Here is a 23517-nt window from a genome sequence, read left to right as displayed (position 1 = left end):
AAAAGACCAACAGATAAGCCAAAGCCCCGCCAGACTGTCCCTGTTGCATGTGTTTAGGTGGGTGTCTATGAAGACACACCTGGAAAAACCCAGATGGTGAAAGTCCACAGGGGTAGGAGGAGCACACTGGCCGGGAAGCGGGACGCTGAGATTGACGTCATCCAGACAGAGGCCTGCCCCGAGGACCCCAAGCTGGCCAGACACTCCGATGGCCACCGTGAGTTGTGTTTCTTCCTGGTTCTCTTCACTATTATCGAATTATTTTAAAGCTGTGTGTGACCAAAATTTTAATTTCTCTTATAAATATTTACTGAGCATCTGTTATATACAAAGTCACTTGCCTGAGCGAGGCAGCTGTGCAAGAGTGAAAAAAGCACTGGATTTAGAAGTAGAAGGCCTGCGTTCAAATCTAGGCGCTCCTACTTATTAGCCATGTAACATAGTAACTCTATATTCCTTCATGTTCCTCAGTTTCCTCATTTATAAAAAGGGATCATAAAAAGGGGGGGGGGATCATAATATAGATCAAACTGGGGTTTGGTGAGGACCAAATCTGACATATGTTACGTAATAGGTACTCAGCAAATGTTGCTGATTTCTTTTTGTATGTACCGGTTCCTATTGTTATTTGTAGACCCAAGACATTGACACACTGATGACATAGTATGATATTATTCTTTGACTTTATTCAAGTCACATTTTACTTTCATGTGAGTCAAGACTCTTGATTGCAAGTAGTCAAATCATAGTGTGTTAAGCAAAAGAGGAAAAGGAGGCTCACCTAGCAGAAGGTTTGGGCATGGCTGGACCCAGGGACACAAACAGTATCACAAGGACTCAGTATTACTTTTTCTATTCCTGGCTTTGCTCCCCTCCCTCTTGTCTCCATTTTCAAGCAGACTCTACCCTTGTGGAGGCAAGATGGCATCTAGCAGTGACAGGCTTACGCACTATCTGTCCTCTTAGGAACCCCAGAAGAAAACTAGAAGTGGTTATCCTCTCAACAGTTTCAAGAAAAGGCCCAGATTTGAGTCTTGTTGGCTTGATTGTGTCACATGCCAACCCCTATCCAGTTATCATGAATGTGGGATAGGATGCTCTGATTGACCCAGCTAGTGTCATAAATTCACATCTGGAGCTGAAGGTAGAATTAGTTCTACCCAAATGGTATCATTTCAGATTGAAGGATTTCCCAAGGAAAATTAAAAAGCTGTTATCATGAAAAAACAGTAGATACTGGGTAGGCAAAACAGATGCCTACTCCAGCCCAATAAGCCATGGCAAACATTTCATAATGTGCTATAATCAGAGTGATGAGAATACATTGCAATCATAAGATGGACTCAGGCCCTATAAAGTCTGCCTCCAGGCTAGATGGCTGCATCCCTGCCACCCACCTCCTTCCCAATATACTCTTAATTCTAAGTTAACTGACTATGTCATGTGCTTTAGTGCCCCTATAACTTTGCTTGACCTCTTTCCTCTGTCTGAGATGGCTTTATGTCCATTCTTTACCTGCTGATGTCCTAGTGATCCTCCAAGATCTATCTCAGAAGCCACTTCTTCTGAGGCCTTCCTTACCTCCATCCTCCTCTTTCCCACTCTCCAGAGACCATAATCACTCACTCTTCTCTGCTTCCAGGACACTTAAACAGCAACCAAATGACCACTTTTCCATATTAGGTTTTAGAGTCAAGCATTTCTGGGACCCAGGATTACTATGCATTAATCCTACAACCTTGGGAAATTTACTTACTTTTATGTACACATGGGGGTAGTACTATTTATTTCCCAGGGCTCTTTGTCAATGCACATAAAGTATGTGGTTCATTGCTACATAACTGTCAGTTCTCTTTATTTCCTTTTTTTAAAAAAAAATTACAGTATGCCTTAAATTATAATTCACGGTATACATGTTTGTTTCCCACGGTACACAGTGAGCACCATGGGATCAGAGACCATTTGATATTTTTCTCTGTATCTCCGCAACCTGGCACAGTGGATATACCCAACAAAACTTTGTTAAAGGGAGGAATGAAAGAATAAATCAAACTTCAGTGAGAGAGTATGGTAGATTTGACAATCTGAATGATTCTCCTGCCTAAAACAAGTAAAGAATAATTTTTTTTTTGGAAAATTCATAGAAGTATAACAGAACTGATTTTTTTTTTTTTTTTTTTTGCGGTATGTGGGCCTCTCACTGTTGTGGCCTCCCCCGTCGCGGAGCACAGGCTCCGGACGCGCAGGCTCTGGACGCGCAGGCTCAGCGGCCATGGCTCACGGGCCCAGCCGCTCCGCGGCATATGGGATCCTCCCAGACCGGGGCACGAACCCGTATCCCCTGCATCGGTAGGCGGACTCTCAACCACTTGCGCCACCAGGGAGGCCCTAACAGAACTGATTTAAAAGGAAGCCTCCACATACCTGCAGTAACTAGGAACCCTGGGCAATGAGTGAGTGCCAAAGTTACTCTGGCCCTGAGGGTTTTCACTGAGCTCTGAATCCCTTGAGCTCTGGTTTTGACTGCATGGTGTACAGAGGACAGGAGCTATAACCCAGGGCTTGCCCAAAGTGAGTTTATAACAGGTACCTCAAAGAATTATGTCCACAGAGAATGAATAGGACTGTGCCTATTCTTAACAGTACTATAAGGTGTACTTATAAATTTATTATAAAAGTAGACCTCAAGGGCTTCCCTGGTGGTGCAGTGGTTGAGAGTCCGCCTGCCGATGCAGGGGACACGGGTTCGTGCCCCGGTCCGGGAAGATCCCACATGCTGCAGAGAGGCTGGGCCCGTGAGCCATGGCCGCTGAGCCTGCGCATCTGGAGCCTGTGCTCTGCAACGGTAGAGGCCACAACGGTGAGAGGCCCGCGTACCACAAAAAAAAGAAAAAAAAAAAAAAGTAGACCTCAAGTGTTCTTAACACAATAAAATTTAGAAAAAATAAAGAAATGGGACAAATAAAAAAAGACATTTCTAATGAGATAAATGACACATGAAAAGCACAGAGGTAGTGTTGAATCTAAAACCACGCCTTAAGATGAGAAGTGAATAGACTAATTTGGAGTATAGAAAAAAATGGAAGGGAGGAAAACAAGCTGAAGTGAATAAAAGAGTTAAAGGAGAGGCCTAAATATGGGACTGAAAACCATTTTCAAGCAATTAAGTACTGTCCATGAAGAGTCACTATAGATTTGGGAATTACACTATGTTGAAAACAGTCTGAGGAAGATTCTTCTAAGTAATCTGTACATACTGCTAAAGTACAAAGGGAGTTTGTGCTAAACCCATTTAATAGTTCTCTGCAATAGTTCCCTACTCTCTTGTGATGAGAAGCACAAAATGTTTAGTCAAGGAAAGTGGGCGTGAAAACAGAGAGGAAAGTTTTGAGGAAAAAAAATAGAATTGAGTGTCTTTCTACACTCCTTCTATACAAATGGGCTTCTTTTGAAAAAAAAAAAGAACAAAATAAAAAGAACTACTTCCTTCCATTAAAAAAAAAGAAGAATTAATAAGACAAACCCCAGGGAGCAGAAGGAAATTTGCCCATTTTGCCCCTGGTGCTGAGTAAAGGAAAAAAAAATCTGTTACCATAGCTGATCCTCATGCACACATTGGGAAAATTCATTGATCTATACTCTTATGATTTGTGCCCTTTCCTGTATGTTATACTGTAATTAAAATTTTAATTTTAATTTTACTAAGGTAACTGTCAAAAGATAGACACAGCATGTATACTTTCCAAATAAATAAAAAAGAAAAGCAGAATGAAGAAAAGAGAAGAAAACTCAGTCAATCAAGCACAAGGAAAATGAGGGAAAAATAGAACAAATAAAAAGTATGTAATAAAATACTACATATAAATTTCAAAATATCAGTAAACCCTATAAACATGAAACTCTCTAATTAGAGGACATATGCATTCAAATCATTCAATATTAAACAATATTTGAGTAGCTTTTATGTCCCCAGCATTGTTCTAGGTGCTGGGGATATAGCAGTAAATAAACCAGACAAAAATTCCTGTCCTCATGGAGATTACATTCCGATCTGAGGAGACAGATGATAAATATATACAGAATAAAATATTCACTATGTGGAATGGTAGTAAATATTATAGAAAAAAATAATAAAGCAAAGAAAGAGAATTAGGGGCGGGCTTCCCTGGTGGTGCAGTGGTTAAGAATCCATCTGCCAATGCAGGGGACACAGGTTCGAGCCCTGGTCCTGGAAGATCCCACATGCAGCAGAGAAACCAAGCCCATGTGCCACAACTACTGAGCCTGCACTCTAGAACCTGTGAGCCACAACTACTGAGTCTGAGTGCCACAACTACTGAAGCCTAGAGCCCGTGCTCTGCAACAAGAGAAGCCACCCCAATGAGAAGCCCACGCACCACAGCGAAGAGTAGCCCCCACTCGCCACAACTAGAGAAAGCCTGCACGCAGCAACAAAGACCCAATGCAGCCAAAAACAAAATAAATACATTTAAAAAAAAAAAGAAAAAGAGAATTAGGGAGGCAGGTGGAGGGAGTGGAAGTTGCAATTTTAAAGTGCACATAGATGACCTCAAAGATGTAAAGTAGGTGAGGAATAGAGCCATGGCTATCCAGAATGTTCTAGGGAGAGAGGGGAAGGAGTGCAAATATCCCAGGGCAGGAGTCTACTAGGTGTGTTGGTAGAAGAGCAAGGAGGCCAGTGTGGCTGGAGCAGTGACTGAAGGAGACTGTAGGAGGAGATAAGGTCAGAGAGATAACAATGGGCCAGATAATATAGGGACTTCTGTAGACCATTGTAAGAACTTTGGCATTTATTCTAAGAGATATATTTTTTTTTAAATAACATTGAAAGGTTTTGAGCACAAGAACAGAATGATCTGACTTGTATTTTAAAGAATCATATCTCGGCTGCTGTCTTGAAAGAAGAATGTAGAAGAACCTGGGACCTGTTAGGAGTTTGTTGCAAGAATTTAACTGAGAGACGATGGTAGCTTGGAGGAGGGTACCGCAGTCAAGTTGTTGAGATATGCTTGGATTTAGGATATAGATTGTAAGTCAAGCTGACAGATGGCTGTGGATTGGAGGTGGGACATGAGAGAGAAAGGAGTCAAGGATGTCTTCAAGGTTTTGGACCTGAGCAACTGAAAGGTTGGGGTTGCTACCCTTTGTTGAGATGGGGCAGACTTCAGGAAGAGCACATTCACAGAGAGAAAGCAAGAGTTTGGTTTGGAATGTAATGTGTTGCGACAATCAAATGAAAATGGTGTGAAGGTTGAACTCATGAGGGATGTCTAAGTTAGGGATGTAACTTGGGAGTTGTCTCTGTTTTTAAAATGAAGCCATAAACATTTTTCAATACATCTGCCTCAAAAAGGAAGGAGTAAGAAAGAAAAAAAAGTGTCCTGAAGTAAGAATTAAGCAACTGAGTGTTCAGCATCTTTGCTTTGTGCTAGAGAAACATACCGATAACTCTGTAAGAAAAAGTAGGGCCTTTATGCCTCTGGGAGCTGACATTCACTGAGATGGTTTGGGGCCTATATGCTAACTGACTTCTTGTCAGAGGATAAAATCTTGTTGTTTGGTGCCTTTAATTAATAGACAAAAGTCAGAGAGTCCCATACAGGATAAATCCAAGGAGAAACACGCCAAGACACATATTAATCAAACTATCAAAAATTAAATACAAAGAAAAAATATTAAAAGCAACGAGGGAAAAACAACAAATAACATAACCTTATGTTAACATAACATAAGATTAACAACTGATCTTTCAGCAGAAACTCTGCAAGCCAGAAGGGAGTGACAGGACATATTTAAGGTGATGAAAGGGAAAAACCTACAACCAAGATTACTCTACCCAGCAAGGATCTCTTTCAGATTCAACGGAGAAATTAAAATCTTTACAGACAGGCAAAAGCTAAGAGAATTCAGCACTACCAAAACAGCTTTAAAACAAATGCTAAAGGAACTTCTCTAGGCAGAAAACACAAGAGAAGGAAAAGACCTAAAATAACAAACAGAAAACAATTAAGAAAATGGTCATAGGAACATACATGTTGATAATTACCTTAAATGTAAATGGATTAAATGCTCCAACCAAAAGACATAGACTGGCTGAATGGATATAAAAACAAGACCCGTTTATATGCTGTCTACAAGAGACCCATTTCAGGCCTAGGGACACATACAGACTGAAAGTGAGGGGATGGAAAAAGATATTCCATGCAAATGGAAATCAAAAGAAAGCTGGAGTAGCAATTCTCATATCAGACAAAATAAACTTTAAAATAAAGACAATTACAAGAGACAAAGAAGGACATTACATAATGATCAAGGGATCAATCCAAGAAGAAGATATAACAACTGTAAATACTTATGCACCCAACATAGGAGCACCTCAATACATCATGCAAATGCTAGCAGCCATAAAAGGAGAAATAGACAGAAACAGAGTCATAGTAGGGGACTTGAACACCCCACTTTCACCAATGGACAGATCATCCAAAGTGAAAACAAATAAGGAAATACAGGCTTTAAATGATACATTAAACAACATGGACCTAATTGATATTTATAGGACATTCCATCCAAAAACAGCAGATGACACTTTCTTCTCAAGTGCTTCTGGAACATTCTCCAGGATAGATCATATTTTGGGTCACAAATCAAGCCCTGGTAAATTTAAGAAAATTGAAATCATATCAAATATCTTTTCTGACCACAACACTATGAGACTAGAAATCAATTACAGGGAAAAAATCTGCAAAAATTATAAACACATGGAGGCTGAACAATACACTACTAGATAACCAAGAGATCACTGAAAAAATCAAAGAGGAAATCAAAAAATACCTAGAGACAAATGACAATGAAAACACGACAACCCAAAACCTATGGGATGCAGCAAAAGCAGTTTAAGAGGAAAGTTTCTAGCAATACAATCCTACCTCAAGAAACAAGAAACATCTCAAATAAACAACCTAACCTTACACCTAAAGCAATTAGAGAAAGAAGAACAAAAAACCCCCAAAGTTAGTAGAAGGAAAGAAAGCATAAAGATCAGATCAGAAATAAATGAAAAAGAAATGAAGGAAAGAATAGCAAAGATCAATAAAACTAAAAGCTGGTTCTTTGAGAAAATAAACAAAATTGATAAACCATTAGCCAGACTCATCAAGAAACAAAGGGAGAAGACACAAATCAATAGAATTAGAAATGAAAAAGGAGAAGTAACAACTGACACTGCAGAAATACAAAGGATCACGAGAGATTACTACAGGAAACTCTATGCCAATAAAATGGACAACCTGGAAGAAATGGACAAATTCTTAGAAAAGTACAACCTTCCGAGACTGAACCAGGAAGAAATAGAAAATATAAACAGACCAATCACAAGCACTGAAATGGAAACTGTGATCAAGATAGTATGGTACTGGCACAAAAACAGAAATATAGATCAATGGAACAGGATAGAAAGCCCAGAGATAAACCCACACACCTATGGTCAACTAATCTATGACAAAGGAGGCAAGGATATACAATGGAGAGAAAACAATCTCTTCAATAAGTGGTGCTGGGAAAACTGGACAGCTACATGTAAAAGAATGAAATTAGAACACTCCCTAACACCATACACAAAAGTAAACTCAAAATGGATTAAAGACCTAACTGTAAGGCCAGACACTATCAAACTCTTAGAGGAAAACATAGGAAGAACACTCTATGACATAAATCACATCGAGATCCTTTTTGATCCACCTCCTAGGGAAATGAAAATAAAAACAAAAATAAACAAATGGGACCTAATGAAACTTCAAAGCTTTTGCACAGCAAAGGAAACCATAAACAAGACAAAAAGACAACCCTCAGAATGGGAGAAAATATTTGCAAATGAAGCAACTGACAAAGGATTAAATCTCCAAAATTTACAAGCAGCTCATGCAGCTCAATATCAAAAAAAACAACCCCATACAAAAATGGGCAGAAGACCTAAATAGACATTTCTCCAAAGAAGATATACAGATTGCTAACAAACACGTGAAAGGATGCTCAACATTACTAGTCATTAGAGAAATGCAAATCAAAAGTACAATGAGGTATCACCTCACACCAGTCAGAATGGCCATCATAAAAAAATCTACAAACAATAAATGCTGGAGAGGGTGTGGAGAAAAGGGAGCCCTCTTGCACTGTTGGTGGGAATGTAAATTGATACAACCACTATGGAGAAGAGTATGGAGGTTCCTCAGAAGTCTAAAATTAGAACTACCATATGACCCAGCAATCCCACTACTGGGCATATACCCTGAGAAAACCATAATTCAAAAAGAGTCATGTATCACAATGTTCATAGCAGCCCTATTTACAATAGCCCAGAGATGGAAACAACCTAAGTGTCCATCATTGGATGAATGGGTAAAGAAGATGTGGCACATATATACAATGGAATATTACTCAGCTATAAAAAGAAACAAAATTGAGTTATTTGTAGTGAGGTGGATGGACCTAGAGACTGTCATACAGAGTGAAGTAAGTCAGAAAGATAAAAACAAATACCGTATGCTAACACATATATATGGAATCTAAAAAAAAAAAATCATTCTGAAGAACCTAGGGGCAGGACAGGAATAAAGACACAGACGTAGAGAATGGACTTGAGGATATGGGGAGGGGGAAGGGTAAGCTAGGACGGAGTGAGAGAGTGGCATGGACATATATACACTACCAAATGTAAAATAGATAGTGGGAAGCAGCCACATAGCACAGGGAGATCAGCTTGGTGCTTTGTTACCACCTAGAGGGGTGGGATAGGGAGGGTGGGAGGGAGACGACGCAAGAGGGAGGAGATATTGGGATATATTTATATATGTATAGCTGATTCACTTTGTTATAAAGCAGAAACCAACACACCATTGCAAAGCGATTATACTCCAATAAGTATGTAAAAAAATAGATAAAAGTCAATGTGCTTATTGTTATTTCTCAGATATATTTCTTATTTCTGATTATTAGTTCATGTCTGCAAATGGTTCTGAATCACCCATACTGTAAATATTAACCTATGCCAACTGATAAAAAGGTGACAGTTTTAAGGTTATGACAAGTTTACAGCTCTGTGAAATAAACCAGCTCCTGCATGTAACAGGCTAGCTACTTGTGCAAACAATCCCTAGGCATTTTTAAACCTGGCAGACTATCTGGCTGAATCCATCACTAATGCATAATAAATGTTGGCATGTGCTCAATCAACGTGTCTAAGAAATTTTACTTTAAGAAAAAATGCCACAAAGTGGATAAAGTCATCTAAATGTAGGGATTGAAGCCCCAGGGCTGCACCTTGGTAGACTTCAACATTTGAGTTCAGGGATTAGAGGAAGAAACATCCAAGAAGATGGAGGAATCACTGGTTTACTGGGTAATTAGCACCCTTCATAAATATGTATTAATCATTGCCACAATCATCCAAGAGGGGTTACTATCATTATCCTAACTTGAGAGAATCATAACTGAGACTCAGCAAGGTGAAGTGGTTTGCCAAAAGATCATACATATCAAGGTTATAATCCAGTGTTACCATATTTAATCTGCCTTTTCCTATTATTGTCTCCATTGCCAATGACCTGTTTGAATGCATTTATGAGAGCAGTTGATGAGATGTTCTCAGGGTGTTCTCTGTTTTCCTTACAGGCGGGTATGTGAAGGCCTTGGAGATGACTAAAGAAACCCCAGGCCAAGGAGCCTTTAAGCCAAATTCCATTTCCAAGACGTATGATGATGTTGAGTACCCTGGGAGAGACGGGTATGTACGTGCCAGCCCTTCAATGAGATGAATGTGATGAGACTTTTAAAGTACAATACAACAGTTCAGTGGTCTTTGTATCTTTTCTCCCCACAGAGCAAAGTCAGATTTCTCCAACTCATTTGTCTCAGGTAATGGTAAGTTTAAGAAAACATTTGAAACTGTCACTAGGAATTGCTAAGAGTTTCTGTGGCAGATTAGTAGTAAGGTATCTTTTATTTACATATTTTTATTAATGCCATTTGGGTGGGGTGATGATAAGCTAATAGAAGTGGTTCAAGGTATGTGTGAATAAATGCATTTAGAATCATGAAGGTGAAGATACTGGTAATAGGTCTTTTGTGGCAAGAAAGCAACTTTGATGTGAAATTGCTTTCTTCCTGATCTCTTCACAATCCAAGTCTGAAGATAGGAATGTGTTTTACTTAAAACACTTGTATGGATTCTCAATACTTTTTAAAAATATTGAAGTATAGTTTATTTACAACATTAGTTTCAGATGTACAACATAGTGATTTTATATTTTTATAGATTATAGTCCACTTAAAGTTATTATAAAATATTGGTCATAGTCCCTGTGCTGTACATCATATCATTGTATCTTATTTATTTTATAGCTAGTAGTCTGTATCTCTTAATCCCCTTCCACATCTTGCCCATACCCCACCTTGCCCCTTCCTCCACCCTTCTTCCCACTGGTAACAATTGGTTCTCTATATCTGTGAGTCTGTTTTGTTATATTTATTTATTTTTCTTTTAATTTTCTTTTTTAGATTCCACATGTAAGTGAAAACATACAGTTTTTGTCTTTCTATGTCTGGCTTATTTACTAAGCATAACACTCTCCAAGTCCATTGATGTTGTTGCAGGTGGCAAAATTTCATTCTTTTTTATGGCTGAGTAGTATTCCTGTGTGTGTATGTGTGTATACACTACATCTTCTTTATCCATTCATCTGTTAATGGAGACTGAGGTTGCTACTGTATCTTGGTCATTGTAAATAATGCTAATATGAACATTAGGGTGCATCTTTTTTGAATTAGTGTTTTCGTTTTCTTCAGATAGACACCCAGGAGTGGAATTGCTGGATCATATGGCAGTTCTATTTTTAATTATTTGAGGAACCTTCATACTGTTTCCCATAGTGGTTGCACCAATTTACATTCCCACCAACAGTGTAGGAGGCTTCCCTTTCCTCCACATCCTAACCAACATCTTTTGTTATCATTTTTTTTTACCATCTTTATTGGAGTATAATTGCTTTAAAATGGTGTGTTAGTTTCTGCTTTATAACAAAGTGAATCAGCTATATATATACATATATCCCCATATCTCCTCCCTCTTGCATCTCCCTCCCACCCTCCCTATCCCACCCCTCTAGTTGGACACAAAGCACTGAGCTGATCTCCCTGTGCTATGCAGCTGCTTCCCACTAGCTAGCTACTTTACATTTGATAGTGTATATACATCCATGCCACTCTCTCACTTCGTCCCAGCTTACCCTTCCAACTCCCTGTGTCCTCAAGTCCATCCTCTATGTCTGTGTCTTTATTCCTATCCTGCCCCGAGGTTCTTCAGAACCTTTTTGTTTTTTTTTAGATTCCATATATATGTGTTAGCATACGGTATTTGTTTTTCTCTCACTTACTTCACTCTGTATAATAGTCTCTAGGTCCATCCATTTCACTACAAATAACTCAATTTCATTTCTTTTTATGGCTGAGTAATATTCCATTGTATATATGTGCCACATCTTCCTTATCCATTCATCTGTTGATGGACACTTAGGTTGCTTCCATATTCTGGCTATTGTAAATAGAGCTTCAATGAACATTGTGGTACATGACTCTTTTTGAATTATGGTTTTCTCAGGGTATATGCCCAGTAGTGGGATTGCTGGGTCGTATGGTAGTTCTAATTTTAGACTTCTGAGGAACCTCCATACTGTTCTCCATAGTCTTTGTATCAATTTACATTCCCACCAACAGTGCAGGAAGGTTCCCTTTTCTCCACACCCTCTCCAGCATTTATTGTTTGTAGATTTTTTGATGATGCCTATTCTGACCAGTGTGAGGTGGTACCACACTGTAGTTTTGATTTGCATTTCTCTAATGATTAGTAATGTTGAGCATTTTTTCATGTTTTTGTTGGCAATCTGTATATCTTCTTTGGAGAAATGTCTGTTTAGGTCTTCTACCCATTTTTGGATTGGGTTGTTTGTTTTTTTGATATTGAGCTGCATGAGCTGCTTGTAAATTTTGGAGATTAATCCTTTGTCAGTTGCTTCATTTGCAAATATTTTCTCCCATTCTGAGGGTTGTCTTTTTGTCTTGTTTATGGTTTCCTTTGCTGTGCAAAAGCTTTTAAGTTTCAATAGGTCCCATTTGTTTATTTTTATTTTTATTTCCATTTCTCTAGGAGGGGTGTCAAAAAGGATCTCGATGTGATTTATGTCATAGAGTGTTCTGCCTATGTTTTCCTCTAAGAGTTTGATAGTGTTTGGCCTTACATTTAGTTCTTTAATCCATTTTGAGTTTATTTTTGTGTATGGTGTTATCGAGTATTCTAATTTCATTTTTTTTATATGTAGCTGTCCAGTTTTCCCAGCACCACTTATTGAAGAGGCTGTCTTTTCTCCATTGTATATTCTTGCCTCCTTTATCGAAAGTAAGGTCACCATATGTGCATGAGTTTATCTCTGGGCTTTCTATCCTGTTCCATTGATCTATATTTCTGTTTTTGTGCCATTACCATACTGTCTTGATTACTATAGCGTGTAGTATAGTCTGAAGTCAGGGAGCCTGATTCCTCCAGCTCCGTTTTTCTCTCTCAAGATTGCTTTGGCTATTTGGGGTCTTTTGTGTTTCCATACAAATTGTGAAATTTTTTGTTCTAGTTCTGTGGAAAATGCCATTGGTAGTTTGATAGGGATTGCATTGAATCTGTAGTTTGCTTTGGGTAGTATAGTCATATTCACAATGTTGTTTCTTCCAGTCCAAGAACATGGTATATCCGTCTGTCTGTTCATATCATCTTTAATTTCTTTCATTAGTGTCTTATAGTTTTCTGCATAGAGGTCTTTTGTCTATTCAGGTAGGTTTATTCCTAGGTATTTTGTTCTTTTTGTTGCAGTGGTTAATGGGAGTGTTTCCTTAATTTCTCTTTCAGATTTTTCATCATTAGTGTGTAGGAATAAAAGAGATTTCTGTGCATTAATTTTGTATCCTGCTACTTTAACAAATTCATTGATTGGCTCTAGTAGTTTTCTGGTAGCATCTTTAGGATTCTCTATGTATAGTATCATGTCATCTGCAAACAGTGACAGTTTTACTTCTTTTCCAATTTGGATTCATTTTATTTCTTTTTCTTCTCTGATTGCTGTGGCTAAAATTCTAAAACTATGTTGAATAATAGTGTTGAGAGTGGGCAACCTTGTCTTGTTCCTGATCTTAGAGGAAATGGTTTCAGGTATTCACCACTGAGAATGATGTTTGCTGTGGTTTTGTCATATATGGCCTTTATTATGTTGAGGTAAGTTCCCTCTATGCCTACTTTCTGGAGAGTTGTTATCATAAATGGGTGTTGAATTTTGTCAAAAGCTTTTTCTGCATCTATTGAGATGATCATATGGTTTTTCTCCTTCAATTTGTTAATATGGTTTATCACATTTATTTATTTGTGTATTTGAAAATTCCTTTCATTCCTGGAATAAACCCCACTTGATCATGGTCTATGATCCTTTTAATGTGCTGTTGGATTCTGTTTGCTAGTATTTTGTTGAGGATTTTTGCACCTGTATTCATCAGTGATATTGGCCTGTAGTTTTCTTGTTTTGTGGCATCTTTGTCTGATTTTGGTATCAGGCTGATGGTGGCCTCATAGAATGAGTTTGGGAGTGTTCTTCCCTCTGCTATATTTTGGAAGAGTTTGAGAAAGGTAGGTGTTAGCTGTTCTCTCAGTGGTTGTTAGAATTCGCCTGTGAAGCCATCTGGTCCTGGGCTTTTGTTTGTTGGAAGATTTTTAATCACAGTTTCAATTTCAGTGCTTGTGAGTTGTCTGTTTATATTTTCTATTTCTTCCTGGTTCAGTCTCGGAAGGTTGTACTTTTCTAAGAATTTGTCCATTTCTTCCAGGTTATTCATTTTATTGGCATACAGTTTCCTGTAGTAATCTCTCATGATCCTTTGTATTTCTGCAGTGTCAGTTTAACAACTGACAGTTTAACAGGTTCTTTTTCATTTCTAATTCTATTGATTTGAGTCTTCTCCCTTTTTTTCTTGATGAGTCTGGCTAATGGTTTATCAATTTTGTTTATTTTCTCAAAGAACCTGCTTTTAGTTTTATTGATCTTTGCTCTCATTTCCTTCATTTCTTTTTCATTTATTTCTGATCTGATCATTATGATTTCTTTACTTCTTCTAACTTGGGTTTATTTATTTTTCTTCTTTCTCTAATTGCTTTAGGTGTAAAGTTAGGTTCTTTATTTGAGATGTTTCTTGTTTCTTGAGGTAGGCTTTTATTGCTATAAACTTCCCTCTTAGAACTGCTTTTGCTGCATTCCATAGGTTTTGGGTCATCCTGTTTTCATTGTCATTTGTCTCTAGGTATTTTTTGATTTTCTCTTTGATTTCTTCAGTGATCTCTTGGTTGTTTAGTACCGTATTGTTTAGCCTCTAAGTGTTTGTATTTTTTACAGATTTTTTCCTGTAATTGATATCTAGTCTAATAGCATTGTGGTCGGAAAAGATACTTGATACAATTTCAATTTTCTTAAATTTACCAAAGCTTGATTTGTGTCCCACGATATGTTCTATCCTGGAGAATGATCCATGAGCACTTGCGAAGAAAGTGTCATCTGCTGTTTTTGGATGGAATGTCCTATAAATATCAGTTAAGTTTGTCTTGTTCAGTGTATCATTTAAAGCTTGTGTTTCCTTATTTATTTTCATTTTGGATGATCTGTCCATTGGTGAAAGTGGGGTGTTAAAGTCCCCTACTATGATTGTGTTACTGTCGATTTCCCCTTTTATGGCTGTTAGCATTTGCCTTATGTATTGAGGTGCTCCTATGTTGGGTGCATAAATATTTATAGTTGTTGTATCCTCTTATTGGATTGATCCCTTGATCATTATGTAGTGTCCTTCTTTGTCTCTTGTAGTAGTCTTTATTTTAAAGTCTATTTTGTCTGATGAGAATTGCTACTGCAGCTTTCTTTTGATTTCCATTTGCATGGAATATCTTTTTCCATCCCCTCACTTTCAGTCTGTATGTGTCCCTAGGCCTGAAGTGGGTCTCTTGTAGACAGCATATATACGGGTCTTGTTTTTTATCCATTCAGCCAGTCTATGTCTTTTGGTGGAAACATTTAATCCATTTACATTTAAGGTAGTTATCAATATGTATGTTCCTATTCCAATTTTCTTAATTGTTTTGGGTTTGTTATTGTAAGTCTTTTCCTTGTCTTGTGTTTCCTGCCTAGAGAAGTTTCTTTAGCATTTGTTGTAGAGCTGGTTTGATGGTGCTGAATTCTCTTAGCTTTTGCCTGTCTGTAAAGGTTTTAATTTTTCCATCAAATCTGAATGAGATCCTTGCTGGGTAGAGTAATCTTGGTTGTAGGTTTTTCCCTTTCATCACGTTGAATATGTCCTGCCACTCCCTTCTGGCTTGCAGTTTCTGCTGAAAGTTCAGCTGTTAACCTTATGGGGATTCCCTTGTATGTTAATTCTTGCTTCCCTTGCTGCTTTTAATATTTTTTCTTTGTATTTAATTTTTGATAGTTTGATTAATATGTGTCTTGGTGTGTTTCTCCTTGGATTTATCCTGTGTAGGACTCTCTGTGCTTCCCTGGCTTGACTGACTATTTCCATTCTCATGTTAGGGAAATTTTCAACTAAAATCTCTTTAAATATTTTCTCAGCCCCCTTTTTTGCCTCTTCTTCTTCTGAGACCCCTATAATTTGAATGTTGGTGTGTTTAATGTTGTCCCAGAGGTCTCTGAGATTGTCGTCAATTCTTTTCTTTTTTCTTTATTCTGCTCTGTGGTAGTTATTTCCACTATTTTATCTTCTATGTCATTTATCCATTCTTCTGCCTCAGTTATTCTGCTATTGATTCCTTCTAGAGAATTTTTATTTCATTTATTGTGTTGTTCATTATTGTTTGTTTGCTCTTTAGTTCTTCTAGGTCCTTGTTAAACATTTCTTGTATTTTCTCCATTCTATTTCCAATATTTTGGATCCTCTTTACTATCATTACTCTGGATTCTTTTTCTGGTAGACTGCCTATTTCCTCTTCATTTGTTTGGTCTAGTGGGTTTTTACCTTGTGCCTTCATCTGCTGTGTGTTTCTCTGTCTTCTCATTTTGCTTAACTTACTGTGTTTGGTGTCTCCTTTTCACAGGCTGCAGGTTCATTTTTTGTGTCTATTCCTAGCGGGTAAGGTTGGTTCAGTGGGTTGTGTAAGCTTCCTGGTGGAGGGGAATGGTGCCTGTTTTCTGCTGGATGAGGCTGGATCTTGTCTTTCTGGTGGGCAGGACCACGTCCAGTGGTGTGTTTTGGGGTGTCTGTGAACTTATTATGATTTTAGGCAACCTCTGTGCTAATGGGTCAAGTTGTATTCCTATCTTGCTAGTTGTTTGGCATAGGGCATCCAGCACTGTAGATTGCTGGTCATTGAGTGGAGCTGGGTCTTAGCATTGAGATGGAGATCTCTGGGAGAGCTTTCACTGTTTGATATTACGTGGGGCTGGGAGGTCTCTGGTTGACCAATGTCCTGAACTTGGCTCTCCCACCTCAGAGGCTCAGACTTGACACCTGGCTAGAGCACCAAGACCCTGTCAGCCACACGGCCCAGTACGTGGGAAGTTTCTTGCCTTTTGGGAAGTCTGAGGTCTTCTGCCAACATTCAGTAGGTGTTCTGTAGGAGTTGTTCTACATGTAGATGTAGTTTTGATGTATTTGTGAGGAGGAACGTGATCTACACATCTTACTCCTCCACCAACTTGATGGTGCCCCTTTTGTCATCTTTTTGATGATAGCCATTCTGACAGATGTGAGGTGATATCTCATTGTGCTTTTGATTTGGATTTCCCTGATGATTAGTGTTGCTGAGCATATTTTCTTGTGCCTGTTTGCCATCTGCAGGTCTTTTTTGAAAAGATGTCTATTCAGGCCTTTGCCCATTTTTTAAATCAGGTTGCTTGTTTTTTTGATATTGAGTTGTATGAGCTTGTTATATATTTTGGATATTCACCCCTTTTCAGACATATCATTTGCAAATATCTTCTCCCATTCAGTAGGTTGTCTTTTTGTTTTGTCAATGTTTTCCTTTGCTGTGCAAGAGTTTCTAAGTTCGATTAGGTCCCATTTGTTTATTTTTGCTTTTGTTTCCTTGCCTGAGGAGACAGATCCAAAAAAAAAATATTGCTAAGACTTATGTCAAAGTGTGTTCTGCCTATATTTTCTTCTAGGAGTTTTCCCAACACGACTTATTGAAGAGACTGTATTTTCTCCATGTATATTCTTGCCTCTTTTGTCATAGGTTAATTAACCATAAGTGTGTGTGTTTGTTTCTGGGCTTTTTATTCTGTTCCATTGATCTATATATGTTTTTGTTCCAGTACCATACTGTTTTGACTACTATAACTTTGTAGTATATTCCTAATACTTTTAATATTGACATTAACATGCTATAGAGGACTTGAATGCCCCTACCTACCCCTCCATCCTCTTTTCATACATACTCAGTCTTCACCTTTGAGATCCAGTCATGCTGACCTGTTAGCTTCACTGACTTGCTAAGCTCCCACTGCAGGGTGTTTGCGTATTCTACTCCCTCTTCCTGGAATGTTCTTTCCTTCCCTGTGCCCCTTTGTCTAAGTGACTCTTAATCTTTCTTCTGATCTCAGGTCAATCATTATTCCCCAGGGAATATTCTCTTAGGTATACAGTCTCATAGTACCATGACCCTCTTTTTCATAGCACTTATCACAGTTGTAATTCTATATTTACGTGATTGTTTGATTAATAATTCTCTTCCCTCCTAGATGATTTCCTTCTCTATGCTCACCATTTTCCCTAGCCCCTATCATAATGCCAGGCACATGTTACATATTCAAAAAATATTTGTTGAATGAATGAAAAGTTAATGGAGGAGGGATAATCAAATGCTACTCTGGTTGTTTTTGTCCTTCTTAGAATATTAGAATTTTAGGTGGAGAAACAATCTTAGAGATCATTAAACACGGTACCCTCATTTTAAAAAAAGGAAACTGAGGCACAGAGAAGTTAAGTGACTGTCCTAAACTCATTGTGAATCAAGTTCTGAACTTGAAAATCCTCCATTGCCAGGGTAGATTCAAAGTATATCTGTGTATTTTAAACTTATCTGTTGGACTAGGTGAAAGTCATGCTATGATGGGGGAAGATTTTTCAAGATGTGTCTGGTTGTCTCCATTATTTCCCCAGCATTCAGCACAATGTCTTCTGTTTAGTAGACTGATTGTTATATGTAAAATATGCAAAGGGGGAGGGTTGAAGGTGGGAATCTGTTAATAAATTAACTTTCTTTGACTAAATCAGACAGACTTGAAAACAGGATAGAAGCAAATATTAATTTTTGTTTGTACATACTTTTATAGAGGTTACTTATTTTTACCACATGCTTGTAAAAACGTGCATATGTTTCAATAAAAACTACTTCACAAACAAAAGATTAGAGTACCTAACACCTGGTATGTATCCAATAATTTTGTGTCAAATATGAATCTGAATTAGTGCCATTATAATGAATAATTTTTTTTAATTTCAAAAGAAAATAGTGAAGAAATGTATGAAGATGTCTACAAAACAAAGAGCAACTACCCAAAGAGAGAGTGAGTTTCTCTTTTTCTTGGCTTCATAGCTAAGGGTATTTCCTGTTAGTCTAGGAAAACCAAAGTTTAATAAATGACTTCCATCCCTACCCACCCCATCTTCAGTGAAGATATGCAGAGAGAATGGAGATAAGCTATTGTAATACAACATTGTGATCAACGGGGCACTTGTAATTGTGTACAATCATATCTAATAATTTTGATCACATTGCTTTCTCTTTTGAGAAAATGTACATCTCCTGGAGTAGAGGACTTTGATACTGTGCTAGGGAATAAGTGAGAAAAGAGAAGTAAATATCAATAAAATGCTTCAATTCTGTAGTTGCTTTTCCAGGAAGAAATCAATGGTTATGATTTACCTGTATCTTTGAAAGTTAATGAGGCTATCTCTGGGATTGGGGCTTAATTTATTATCTAATAATTCAGTGTTATCAAGGACAGTATTTGTTCAAATGGGCATTATTAATCAAATTCACTTATTAGGCACACAGTGTGAAAAGGAAAACAGCAGTAGTCAAAAGCAAGAAGCTTGAGGGTTGAAGGGAAAAGAGGCCATTCGTGCTGGGTGGGATGATGTGAGTGTATCATTCCCTCTCCTTACGCTCCCCCCCCCAATCAAGAGCATATATGGAAAAATTTTAATCATCAACCAGGCAGTCAGTATACCATCATCGTTATATTATCATTCCATAAACTAAAGATCAGTGACATGAATTTCAGAAGCTAGAAATTTCTATAATGTATTTCTAGTATAGTTTGTAAACTATGGGTCCCTGAGTCATCATCTCTAAAAGGAAGACTTTGCTCCATAAACTCTTTAAAATAGAAACCATTTGGAGTAGATGAAAGTTTGTATTGAAATATAGTAATTCCTTCCATAGCTGATGTGTGCTACTTCCTATCAGCATCTAAACAAAGAAGAAGAGCATAGAAGCTGACAAGGCTTTTTCCTGCTCTTCCTTGAGTGGGGTGTGTTGAAGAAATGAGACTGAAGTCTCTGATCCTTTTTACTACATCAGGCTTCCATCCCCAGTACTCTCTCAAACACCATGTTATTTATATCCTCTGATTCCTCTTAGTTTAGATGGAAAAGAAGCACTTAAAAGACTGCGGAGGTTCTTCAAGAAAGAAAAGGATAGATTTAAAATGAAGAAAATCAAGTCAAAAGAAAATATAAGGTAAGAGGTCCCTTTTTATTTCTCTTTCCAGGAGAGGATTAGCAGTGCTGGCCTGGTTAGTTACACAGCTGATGTTCTCTATCCTGTTCTTCTAGTGAAGCGGTACCAGAAACTAAAACCAAAGGCCCTGGTTATCACCTACCACCTCCTTGCCAATATTTGAGTGAACTACACCCACAGATGCTTATGAGAAAGTGACAATGTCCCTTTTGAAAACGTTGATAAGAAAAGGTTGTGAACAAGGGTAGAGGGAAAGTCTTAATCAAACAAAGTCCAGGAAAGAAACTTTCCTCATCATCCTTGGCATAGATTCCTGTTGTTGTTACTGAGCATTATGTTATTAATTACATCCTTTTATGCTCTCTCAGCCCTACAAGTTCCAGTGGTTTTATTTGTCTACACTTCCATATTCTAATTTGCCTCTCTTGAGAGAGGCAGTGTGTGGAAAGGGAAGATGAATTTTTCAGCTGAATGGCCCATGTACCTCAAAGTCTTAGACCTGGAAGGGAACCTCCAAGATCACCCTAGCTAATTACCAGTGGGAATTGGGAAGGTTAGAAATTCATGAGTAGGAGAAAGAAACAAGAGGCCTAGGTTCTGGATTCTAGTTTCAGCTTTTCTGTTTATTCAGTGTGCAACCATGGGCAAATCACTTCCATTTTGCACTCATAGGGATCAAGTTTCTTCTTGCATATAATAGGAGGGAGGAAGGAGACTGGGTGGTCTCTGGAGGCACTTCTCTCATATATATGTGTGTGTGTGTGTGTATATATATATGAGAGAGACACACACAAACAAAAACATAGACATAGATCTGTATTTTATGAGGGCAGAGGATGGTAAAATAATTTGATCCAGGTTATTACATATATTGACATGGAATTATATTATTCTACCTTGAAGTTCTTTTCAATTATAAAACCTCAGAGTAACATGACTTTAAGTCTAATTGTCTGTTGGATGTAGATCTACCAAGAGATTTATATAGAATATGGGGTTTACAAATTGTAGTCCTGACCATGGAAGAAGAGGGAGTCTAGCTCCAGTAGCCAATGAGATCTAAAGGCAGACCCCGACCTTAGCAGGTTAGATGTTTCTGACAAAAATTATTAGTGCGATACCTACAGTCCCTTAAAAATTTGATCCAGGTGAGAATGCTGATGCGTGTTTTGTTTTGTTTTGGTTTTGTTTTAAATAATATTTATTTATTTATTTTGGCTGCACAGGGTTTTAGTTGCAGCACGCAGGATCTTAGTTGCGGTAGGCATGTGGGATCTAGTTCCCCTGACCAAGGATTGAACCTGGGCCCACTGCATTAGGAGCATGGAGTCTTACCTACTGGACCACCAGGGAAGTCCCAATGCTGATGTTTTTAAAATGCAAATGTTATTTCCTTTTTCTTAGAGCTATTCTTAGAACTGTAAGTGACTGCTTATGACTTTTAGAATATCCAATCTCTTTTCATTGCAAGTCAATACTTTTATGGCAGCCGCTTCCTACTTGTCCAGCTCCCTCTCTCGCTCAGATTTACTCTCATCACCAGCCCATTAACACATTCCCTCTTTGTATATGAGTGCCCTGGCGTTTCATGCCTCCTTGCTTTTGACCACGACATTCCGTTGGTCTGGAATGTACCTGTCCTTCTCCAACTTCCTTTGATTATCAAAGTTCTAGCCTTCCCTTAAAGTTTGGTCAAATATTATCCTTTCTGGGACGCATTCCATGAACCTTTCTACCCAAACCTGTCTTACCGGTTTCTCTTCTATGTTTCTGTAACATCGCGTGCACATCTTGTAATGTCTCTTAATACTACTGAGAAACCCTTTTTCTTAGAGTCAGAGAATCTCAGGGTAAGAAGAGAAATCCATATACCTAGTCCAACCCACTACACAAGCTTCTCTGCAGATTTCCTAAGAAGCCACATCTCTATGCCTGCACACCTCTATAAAGAGAAATTCACTATGTGCAGGGGGAAATCTGCCATTTGTAGGAAGGTCTAAAAAGCCTTTTTTCCCCTTAACTTTTGCCAAAATCTGCCTCTCTACCTTAATTTTTCAATTAATAGCATGGAGGTAACAACAGAACTTGTTTATTTATTTGTTTCTTTGTTTACCTTTTGTTGAGCCTTTTGATTGAGGGCTCCTCTCTGGAACATCAACTCCTATTTTGTTGCGTTATCTTCAGAAGGAGGTTGCAACCATGAAAATGTGACCTTTAAAAAGAGTTGGGGCTCTCAATCTTCTCTCTCTCTCTCTCACACACACATATACATACACGCACACACACACACACACACACACACTGTCTGTTAGGATAGTCATTATTAAATGGCTTGATTTAGGCATAAATAAACCAAGAATTAAATGCCACGGGTCTTAGCTATGCTACGAGTTTTACATGGGAATTAAATGTTAAGCCTCTTCTCACTCCCTCTGTTCCAAATGTTCTGACTTCTTCTTTCAACAGGCCAGGCACTCCTCAGCTTGAGGGTCTCTGTGTCTGCTGTTTCCTCCCCTAGGAATGCTCTTACCCCAGATATCTAGTTGGCCTATTCTCTCACTATCTTCAGGCCTCTGCTTCAAAGTCACCTTATCAGTGAAGCCTTCCCTGAACGTCCTCTGAAAAATGGCAAACCAGCCCTCACCTCCAGTCCCCCTCCCCCCTTACCCTGCTCTATTTTTCTTAGTTGCACTTATCTCCATAAATTTCCTTACATGACAGATCATAAATTTCCTTGTTTGTTTTCTGTCTCATTCTACTGGACTCCATGAGGGCAGGGATTTTGACTGTTTTGTCCACTGCAGTATCTCCAACATAAAGTACAATGCCTGGAAGAAAAAAAAAAAAGAACAGTGCCTGGGATATAATAGGCACTCAATAAATATCTGTTGAATGAATAGATGACCTAAAGGAAGGAAATATCATTATAGATTTTTTTTTTTTGTGGCCTTGGTGTCTATGTTTAAATAGGAGCTACCAGCACCCTGACCTAATTAAAATGGAGGAAGGGAATGGGTGTTAAGAAAGGCTCCCTTAAGCAAGGGACCGCTTGCTTAAGCCAAGGCCCCAAGGATATGTGCTCACCAGATGTTGAGGGCAGGAAGTGCATGAAGGCTTCACATGTGTTCTAATCCTCACAATAACCCATGAGTTAGAAACTTGTTCCTCCATTTTACAGATGAAAAACTAAGGCTTTGAAAAGTTATGTGACTTGCCCAGGGTAAGTGGCTAAGTGGCAGAACTGAAAGTCATATCAGCTCTGGCTCTAGTGACCATGTATTTCTCCTACTGCGCCCTGCACATCACAGTTCTGGTCTCATAGACACCGACGGAAGGGATCACTGAGTATCAGCCCTGTCCCAGGCACATTCACTTAGGAAAGCTCATCCCATACAAAGGGAACTCTACAAGATAGGTGCTGGTATTCATTTTGGAAATGGAGAACTAAAGCTTCCACAAAGGTTAGTGCTGTTCCTTTGGTCAGCCCTTTATTATGTTCTTACCACAGAGTGTTATATTAACTTACTTTTGGTGCCCCTCACTAAACCGTGAGCTACCTCAGGACAGAAACTGTGTCTGTTCATTTTGTATACCCAGCACATGGGCCTGGCCCATGATGAGTGTCCCCAGAATACCTGTAGGACTGAACTTAAGTTAATTGCTTAAAA

The 23517-nt window shown here is 38.4% G+C and overlaps 1 protein-coding gene across 1 annotated transcript in view; it reads left to right on the top strand.

Annotated features, from left to right (window-relative positions):
* Window positions 1–23517, top strand: part of FYB2 (FYN binding protein 2) — a 95553-nt gene that overhangs the window by 56309 nt on the left and 15727 nt on the right. The window contains 5 exon segments of the mRNA XM_060119321.1: window positions 58–217; window positions 9688–9799; window positions 9896–9936; window positions 18611–18671; window positions 19751–19849. Of these exon segments, the coding sequence (XP_059975304.1) occupies window positions 58–217; window positions 9688–9799; window positions 9896–9936; window positions 18611–18671; window positions 19751–19849 (473 nt within the window).

This window comes from Mesoplodon densirostris, chromosome 2 (assembly GCF_025265405.1).
Source record: "Mesoplodon densirostris isolate mMesDen1 chromosome 2, mMesDen1 primary haplotype, whole genome shotgun sequence".
In the NCBI taxonomy this organism is placed as follows: domain Eukaryota; kingdom Metazoa; phylum Chordata; class Mammalia; order Artiodactyla; family Ziphiidae; genus Mesoplodon; species Mesoplodon densirostris.
Note: the sequence above shows the minus strand (reverse complement) of the source record. Positions and strands in the feature narration are given on the sequence as shown.